Source organism: Micrasema longulum, unplaced genomic scaffold, assembly GCF_059751315.1.
Source record: "Micrasema longulum isolate JH-2025_06_02 unplaced genomic scaffold, ASM5975131v1 h1tg002923l, whole genome shotgun sequence".
Lineage (NCBI taxonomy): Eukaryota > Metazoa > Arthropoda > Insecta > Trichoptera > Brachycentridae > Micrasema > Micrasema longulum.
The window spans coordinates 51,843-61,815 of NW_028280041.1; the positions used below are offsets into that span (position 1 = coordinate 51,843).

Below are 9,973 nucleotides of genomic sequence, written 5' to 3' on the forward strand. Positions count from 1 at the left end.
TTTTAATGAAAGTAATGTAGAAATCTAGGCATCTACAGGGCTTACGACCTGTCATTGGCTGGTTTAAGTAGCCACTTTACACACTGTGTAACATTCACCATTCTGCCCATATTAGATGAATCTCACCCACATAAATAATGATTTCAGCTCTTTTACTTCACAAACATCAACAGATGAAAGAATTGAAGGAACATGAATGTTACACAGTGTGTAAAGTGGCCACTTAAACCAGCCAATGACAGGTCATAAGCCCTGTAGATGCCTAGTCATCCATATTACCTTATCTAAAATGTTCGTTATCTCTGTTGTTATATGTTCATATTGACAGTTGAATCCAGTCCTTGTCTACAAAAATTTGAACAAACTCAAAATATTGTTGAATTTGAGCAGTGCCTGTGGCCTTTAAATTTCTCTGTGATTTTAAAGTTCTATCTTTTAGTGACTCTTAGTTCAATAAGATGAAACCTAATAAAGGTTTTCAATATATTAAAACATATGCCTTAGCTTTCAAAGGCAATCATTATTTTAAAATATTTTAAGTTTGTCCAAACGTTAGCTGGAAAATACTGTTTCGAACCGCAGAAAGTAAGGAGGCTCAATTACAGCTAAGTAAATCCAGATTTGAAGAAGTTTTGGGTTGTCTCCGGGAATCGAACTCGGAACCTTCTATGCCTGGTTCAAGCCACTTAGTCATTACACCATAGATTTAACCCCGAAGTTAGTTTTTAAAGACTGATAGATAAAGAGTACATAATATAAAGGATGACTGTCAAAAAATGAATTTTTGAGGTAACTCGTTTTTAGGTTTTCAAATCTCTCGGGAATCGAAATAAACTCCTAAATATAAAGGAACCAGCCTAATCTTAATAACGCCTGCTGTTTGACATTATCTTAAATAGTTTTCATAGTATTTAATTATTGCCTTATCTCCAGTATTTACCCAACACTCACTTTTTATCTTCTGTATAATTTTTTTTCATATACAATTATCATGGAAAGTAGATCCTTTATGTCAAATTTTATTAAACAGAAATTAAAGTTATGGGAGCTGTAATCAGATGCCATTATTATTTTAAAACACTTAAAAATTTACATAAATTCTTTTTATCTATGTAATTATTTGTATTTTTTTATAAAATGCATGCTTCCTCATTCTGTTTTGTTGTATATCACCTCAACACAGGGCTCTGGGCCTTAAATAGTAAGGTAAACATGATTTTTTTGTAATATGTATATTTATATGAATAAATTAATACATTTTAAAAAAGACCCTTCATATTACAACAGAAATAAAGAATACTTTTCTATATTTATTTATATTTTGACATTGTTTGTACGCCTTTTTATTATACAGAATAATGTTCCCTCACTAGGGTGTCCCGTGCCGAGGGAAACATTTTACAAAATGTGAAACATGCCTAAGATTAGCTATTTAACAAAATTAACATAATAATAACAAAAATTTAAACGTAATTCATCCTTTGGACCTAATTATCATTACCATAATAAACAGTAAAAAACTAAAATAATCAAAAAAAAAACAACCAATTTATATAGACCAATAGAACAAACTTCATAAACAGTACACACATTTGACCTATTTGGCTTGATCCAAATAGGTCAAATGCAACTCACCTCCACTATCCATTTCTTAATAGCATTTTTTTATTGTGAGAACTTATTAACTGTTCTTATGGATAATGGAAGTAGATTGTACACTTTAAGTAGTAGGTCAATCCTCTTTGACCGAAGGTTGTATTTATTTTTTTATTTTTTTTGCAGCATCAGGGTGGAGTATCTAGTTACTCTTGTATTTGTAACGGAAGGTAGAGAATAATGTTTACGTGCGTATAGTAACAGAGCTTTTACATAAAGTTGTTTTATGGATATTACATTAAGATTTTCAAATATACCAAGGGAACTAGTTCTGATTGGGACTTCTAAGATATTTTTTTTTTTTTGTGCAATTATTATTTGCTTGAATGAATATATTGAATGAAATCTGTCATTTGGTGGTTTTTGTAATTAATTTACCCACTGTAATATACTTTTTTGTTATAATAACGTTCTACAGTTAATTTGTTTAATCTAAAACATTTTGCTTACTTTTCTTTGTTTCAGGTATTTACCTCTAATCAGCCTCATAGTATTTATGATAGGCTTTTCTCTGGGATTTGGATGCATACCTTTCCTGCTTATGGGAGAATTGTTCGCAACTAAACATCGGGGAAGTCTTAGCGCCATTGCGGGGTCGTTCAATCTGGGCGTTATGTTTGCTGTCATTAAGTCATACCACGCTTTGAATGTAAGTCAATATTATTCGATCTACAAACAAAACTTTATTTTTAGTTTGAAAAGCGAGTGTTAAAATTATTGAATGTTTAAAAAAATCATGTGAAAAATTGTTAAGAACCAAACGAATTACAATGGGACGTTAACAGAATTATATTTAATTGTCTGTAAAGTAACAATGAACTTTTTCAACAATAATGTGTATCTGTGTTTAAAAATTTAATTTATCAAACGTATTTTAGATAAAACCTAAAAAATATTTTTTATATGTTGTATATTGTACCACCAATTTCCTCTTAAACTTAATAAGGAAAACATTCGTTCATTTTACCCAAGTTTTGTTCCTCAAAATTTATAAAACATATGTTTGTCCACTCTTGGAGTATGCCTTTGGTAGGCATCTGGAGTCCCTATTTTAAAAAGACGTAGAGTTGTTGGGGAAAGTCCAGAGAAGAGCAACTAAAATGGTAGTTTTTCTAAGAAATAAATCATATGAGGACCGCTTAAGGGAGCTCGGATTAAGTTCACTGGAAGAGCGGAGGCAGCGTGGTGACTTGATTGAAACCTTCAAAATCTTAACTCAGCAATACAATGTACCCAAGTTGAAATCAATGTTCAATATGAATGAAAACCGCCATATCAGAGGTCGTTCATTGAAACTAAACACTATATTGTTTTCATCTCACCCCAGGAATAACTTCCTGATAAACCGAATTGTGGAGAAATGGAATGGCCTTCACGAAAAAGTGATTGGTACTAAAACAGTAAATGTGTTTAAAAACCGCTTAGATGCACACATCAATTTATAATGTTTAATAACCATGTACACTTGATATACACGCATCAGCTTAATAGCTGCTTGTGTATTTATAATGGTGATAATATTTCTGCTTCTTCTTCATTGATAAGCCTTACGGGCTGATGCCCGTTTCTCTCCACTGCTTGATATAGGTCTCTCCCAAATCGTTCCATGTTCTTCTGTCCTGGGCACTCTATTTCCATCCATGGCCCACGAGTTCGACGACGTCGTCAGTCCATCTCCTTTGTGGACTCCTTACTTTCCTTTTACTTCCATGGGGTTCTCAGTTTAGTATTCTGGGGGTCCATCTATCGACTTCTTGTCTCGCCACATGACCCGCCCACTGCCATTTATGTCTTCCCACTCTTTCTGCGATATCGGTCACCTTTGTTCGGCGTCTTATCTCCTCATTCCTTATGTTAATGATAATAATTATAATATTAATTGTTTATTAAATTTTTCTTACAGATACAATTTCACTTTAACGGAAATTTATTAAAACTAACTTTGTGTCTCGGGGCCTTGAATTAGAGTGCAAAGTTAACGGAGTTTTCTTCAATCATCGATAAAATGAAACTCAATTATACTCACGACGTATATTTATTTAAAACTTTGGAGTATCTTCACGGATAAACTGTAATTGAACAAGTTTAAAAAATGCATTTCTATTAATATACTAGTTTTTGGGCTAAAAATTCAATTTTACTTTGTAAAAAAATGAAGATAACTCTGTAACCTTTCTGTTTTAATACGCGCCTTAAAATTCAGCAAAGCAAAATAATTATAAGGTCACTAGTTGGATTAGATTAAAATCTAATGTGTTTGTTCAAGAGGTTCTCAATTTGGTTTCCGGCTGGTAGGCATGAAATGTTTCATGTTGATTTACACAAATATTATGCCAGGCATCCGCAACATTATAAAATTTGAAAAACAGAAACATATGCAGGATTTAAAAAAATATCACACAATGGACTTATGCATTACAACAACTTCCCTGACTACTTGACAAATTACATCGGAGAATTTATTTAAATTAAAAATTGAAAATCATAAAATTATTCTACTAACTACCAAACTGCTTTTAAAAATTATTAATTAATAGTCTCTGAACATTTTCCCAGACATCAGAATGTTAATATTTTTTAACTCAATGCTTTTAGTTTTCTAAAATGTACAGAAAAATATTCAAAAAAAAATAATTTAAATATTAAAATAAATTTACGCGTAATACACAAACACGTGTCGCTATTATTCACAAATAAGGTTTCCGGTTATAAACGTCAGATTAAAAATAAATCACAAAAATTTGTTTAAAAAACTAGGGGGTAGTCGTGGTGAAAGGTGACTTCGCATGTGAAAATCGGGTTGTGGTCTTGTGGCTAGTGTCTCGGACTCACGGACCGAAGGTCCGTGGTTCGAATCCCACTCTACCCCAACTTGATTCCATTTTCTAATAAAGGGGTTATTTACAACTCGTTGAAAATGGCCCTCAAAATGAAATATTTGGGTAAATCATTAGAACGCAAATATTTATTTTAATTGAAAAAAAAAAAAAAACGGATTAAAAAATTCCGAATCCTATCAAAATCCAATATTTTGTAGTTTTTTTTAAAACTTTTATCATAAATCTACTATCGTAATATAATCGGTATAGACATTTTCAAAATTTTTTTTTCTATGAACTCTAACGTATTTTTGTACTTTTGTCTTTACTTCACTAGTTTCAATTTATTTACATTGATTATTTTTCATTTTCATATGTTTAAAGTTTATAGTTTTAAACACAAAAATACTTATGTGTTTATGTACACGATAAATGACCCGTTAGCAAATAAACGGTAAAATAAAAAAGACTATCATATGGCTTTGAACAGTACTATTATTTGAAAACCAAAACTTTATGGTAATATTTTCTTATAACAAAATTATTTTTGGATGATAATCAAAATTATGTACGCTGCGCCACGCTGTATGATTTCAAAGCAAAATAAAAGTAACTGTTTTTTTTCGTTCGTTTTTCGTAAGCCTTAATATTTTCATACTACTTATGATAAAGTCTTAAATAATGTTTCGACTACCTTATTGCATACTAGCATATTAATGATTATCTATCATCATAATTTAAAGAGGAGATTAAAAATTAATGCATTATAACTGATACATAAAGGAATCAATAAAGAACTTTTATTAAAAGTTTAGTAGGCCGTTAAAAAGGAAGATGTTATTTTTATGGGCTATAAAAAGGGATATTTCTTTCACGTACTTAAGAATATTAAAATCCGTGTGTATTTTCAACGATATAATCAAAATGTCTTAAGATATATAAATATAAAACCTCTCACTGCTATGTCATGTAACATTTATTAAATGAATGCAAATATATTTTTTTTTTTAATGTAGCACCATTTAAATAAGAAGTTTTTTTGACAATTTTTTGGTACGACGGTAGAATCCCACGAGAGAAATTATATAAAACAATGAAATACACAAAACAAACACGTTTTCTACATAAAAAATAAAAATATTAATTTTAGTGTTGTAATTAAATTTCTTAAAAAAAAATTATTTGTCGTACAAAGTACATAGACTTTGGTGGACAAGTTGCAAAAAGCAACATCCTCTTATCAACTAATAACAGACAGGTACAAATTGGTTATGATTTACATTTTTAAAATAAAATATTGTTTTACAGTTGTTAGTAAAAGTTGAATTTAATCGAATATTTTTCATACTTAAGATTTGCTCTTATATTTATATTTGAATGTAAGTTTTACGAGATTGAAAAGGCAAGGTTTAAATGTTCTAATCGGATTCATGAGCATATCTGTTATTTGATTAACCTCTTTTTCCTTTGGGTAATATTTTGAATAAAGCTAAATAAATAATTTTTTTCTTTACCTTAATTTAACAAAGTACAGAAGTTTGATCTGAATATAAAGACAAATCTTATGAAGTAACCAGTCTGACAATGTTGGTCACGATGAAACCCGGTCACTGGTAAAAAATTATAAATAAAAGTGGAATAAAACTATAAACGTACTTTTTTTATTATAATTTTTTATAATTTTTTTTATTATAAAGTTTTTGCAAAAACTACAGGGTATTTATTGAATATCTTACCAATAGGCAAGGTCTTTCCCAAATTCCCTTTTATTTTGAACATAATCAATATTTAATTTATAAAAAGGCTCAATTTATGCTGTTATAAGTTGTTTTTTCATAACCTCCTTCCACGTTTCTCTTTTCCACCTGCTGACAAGTCTTTAGATAGAGGCTTAGTGGGTTATTCCTTTTTTTTTTTTTTTTTAAGTTTTGAAAATCAACATAGTGAGTGGACTTATTATTAAAAATTATTTTTTGTTGCAGGAAGTTTTAACCATTGCTGGAACCTTCTACATGTATTCTGGATTCTGCGCTGCTAGCGTTTTGTTTGTGATTTTCTTTGTACCAGAGACAAAAGGAAAAACTTTAGAGGAAATTGAAAAACTGTTTAGTAAAAAGACACCTTTACAAGCAGAAGTAAACAGCGGAAAAGACAACTTAGCTTACCAATAAACTATTTAAGATATTAAAATTAGTAAATAATTAGCGCTCTACGAACGATAATACATTTATGGAGTTTTCTTTGCAAAAATAATAATTTTGAATTTAACGTATTTTTGTTTTGTTGTTTGTTGTATTATTTTACTTTTTTTATTTATTCATAAAAAACGCGAAAAGAAAACGAAATAAAAAATTACAAATATTACATAAAAACATCTGGATAACACGATTAAACATATATTAATCTATGCAATGTCGTAGTATTCTCCTGCAATAGTCTTATCACTTAGACAAAATCCAAATTTGTGCACTTTTCTTGAAAACGACTTTCGTTTTGGCGACCTTAATATGTTCATCTAGGATATTAAATAAAATTTTTAGATGCATAAGATCACAGTTAGTTATTGAAATAGTCATAAACAACTTTATTCGTAATTTTACAGTAGGTGTTACGATGAAATTGCAAAGGTTACCCGGCCAAAATAAGGGCATGGTTATTTAATAATTCTAATTTTAATGAATTATTTACTTATTAGGGTGATGCTGATAGAATTGACTAAATTGGTTATAAAATTATTTAATTCTATTAATTATTAATCTTTTATTTAATAAAACATCAACAATTTTTTATTTGTAATTAAATGTAATAAATGATTTATAAAAGAATAACTAAATTAATCTAACAATTTGATTAAATTTTCAGCAAATTATCATAAACATAAAAGTGATATCAAATGGGTTCAAGTTTATAAAGTATAAATATTGTTGATCATAAAAAAAGCCCACAAACAGTCAAAACAATATTTAGTTATTTCGTCAACTGTAAATTAAAATTAAGTTTATCGTTTCACATTTTTCTTTCTTTTAGGTAAGTAAAACAAAATTGCATTGGGGCGATATGCCCGCCTTTATATGTAAAGTAAAAAATAAATAAATAAACACATTATTATAAATGTTTAATTTTAGTATCAAGATTGTGATTTTTATTAAATCAATCAAAAGCTTTGTGAAGTATTAAGGTATTTTCAAAATTTGAAATTATTTATTTGCGAGTGACTAATTATCCAATGAAAACTCTAATAATTTGTAAATTTATAAAAAAAAAACCTGTGAATTTATGCTATTTCGAGTCTCATCCTTTTTTAGCTATGTTATTTTTATATATTTTTTTAACGAATTAATAAATTGTTTTTTTTTTCATGTTAAGCAAAATGCAAATACTTTTTTATTTATTTGAAACGGATTATTAATTTATTTTAAAGCACATTTCTTTAAATTTTAGTTTTATGTGTACCTACGTCAGTACAAGTAATGATAAGGTCAGCTGATTTAGTGATTCGAATAATTATGTACAATCAGTATTTCAAATTCCAAGTATCATATTCTTTGGTAATTATTATCAATAAATATTTTTTTTATCATGATAAACGTTGATGAATTATTTAAATGTTTTATTTGAATTGATATTTTTTATACCCTTTTCGTAGATAATTTTTTTTTTTTGTAATTATAACTTTTGCAATAACGATATCTAATCAGTTATTTACAGAAGTAGTAAACTAAAACACAAAATAGAAAATATTCGTAAGAAATGTTCTTTTTATACATTTTTTAAATATTTGATTTGAATAACATTTTATCTTTCAAACGACTTTAAATTTGAATAAAAGAGGTGAAATAATTAATTTGCTGTTTACTTTTTTTATTTGTGATCTTAAATGTTTGATTTAATTTTATTATTTTATGACATTTTTTAATTAATTGTTTCTTTTTATATTATTGGTTTTTTTTGTAAAAAAATACATATTTTTTCTAAAGAATTTTGATTTAAATGATTGAATACGAAGTTTTATTAGGAAATATTTACAAAATATATCAATATATAATTTTTTCTCAACAAAAATGCCATCTTTTGATTCAAAATAGTTATATTTTGCTATCAAACATATTATACTTACATAATTGTATCAAATTCTATCAGTTAATTTGTGTATCAAAGACGGTTGACATAAAAGACATTAGCACAAATTCAATAAGACACATGTTACTCTTTTTCTTTATGGAGTCTAAGTTCCTCATTTTATCATTTCCTTGCGTATTGACTAAAAGCTTTCTACAAATTTAATATTCCCCGAAAGCTCGGTGCCGCTTTCATCCCCCGTCCATATATCGGTATAACCCCGAATTATGTCAGCACACGAAGACAAATTTGTCTCACGAAGTAAAGAGGCATACAATTACTTCAATAAGAGCTTACAAAAGAAAATTGACAAAGAAAGGAAAGTAGCTTTGGATGGCTCAAGCCTCGCAAGGGAAATGTCACCCAGCAGAAATACAGGACCCGATATTGGACCAAAGTCCTAACAAAACCAGGTTGTTATTTTTTTTCCTAGTTTATACTCTTCTTAACTAACACCTTAATTGCTTTTACGGGAGAAGTTAAAGAAACACTATTAGAAAACGTCTTGATTGTGTTTTTAGAAATGTTCGTTATTGTAACGTAAGCACAAACATTGACATGGTTTGAATTTTTTTTTAAATCATGTCCTGTGTTTTTTTACGTATGTAATGAAATATAAACTAAGACATATTTATTTTTGTCTAAATTGAGTTGAAACTACTCCAAAAAAGTCAAAGTGAGTAATCGTATCAAAAATATTCAAATATCATCTTGTATATTTTTATATTTATAAAACGCTATTATTATTTTAGTCGGTCTCGTGATGTAGAGGTCGGTGCGTTTTTCTACCATACAAGAAGTCTTGGGTTTGATTCCCGGCTCGGTTGACATGAGATATTCATTTAAAAGGGTGTTTTTACACTACAATATTTCATGGTCCCAAGACTGGCACCTGAAGCGTTAGACTGATCATCTTAACTTCACGTAACAAAAAAAATCGAGATACACTGCGATTGGTGTAACAATGCAGTGCTCTATGCACCATTTGGTGTGAAAAGGGTATGATGATGATGATGATTATTATTTTAAGATAAATGACAACAAAAAGGCAAAATGTCAAACTGAAAAACATCTAATACCTGTGTTTCGTAACTCGCTCAATTTTGGAATTCGTTTTTAATGATTAATATTTTGGTTCAGTATCCATTATTTATTTGTTAATACACATTTGTACACGCCACAAATGCCTTTTTGTACACATTTTTTAAAGGCAGAAATGCCTATTATAAATATAAACATAAAAACATTTAACATAACAGTGTTCTGTTACAAAATTATGAATTATATATAATAACAATATTGCAACAGAGAGGGAAAATATTTTTGAAAAGGGATTATGGGAGTCTAGGCATTTACAGGGATTATGACTTGCCATTGGC

General features: G+C 28.7%; 1 protein-coding gene across 1 annotated transcript in view; it reads left to right on the forward strand.

The window, feature by feature from the left end:
- LOC148271342 (facilitated trehalose transporter Tret1-like) overlaps positions 1–6,831 on the forward strand; it is a 30,055-nt gene extending 23,224 nt beyond the window's left edge. The window contains exons 8-9 of the mRNA XM_088241504.1: positions 2,122–2,305; positions 6,458–6,831. Of these exons, the coding sequence (XP_088097630.1) occupies positions 2,122–2,305; positions 6,458–6,646 (373 nt within the window). The 3' untranslated portion in view covers positions 6,647–6,831. The remainder of the gene's footprint in view (positions 1–2,121; positions 2,306–6,457) is intronic.
- The last annotated feature ends 3,142 nt before the right edge of the window (positions 6,832–9,973 follow it).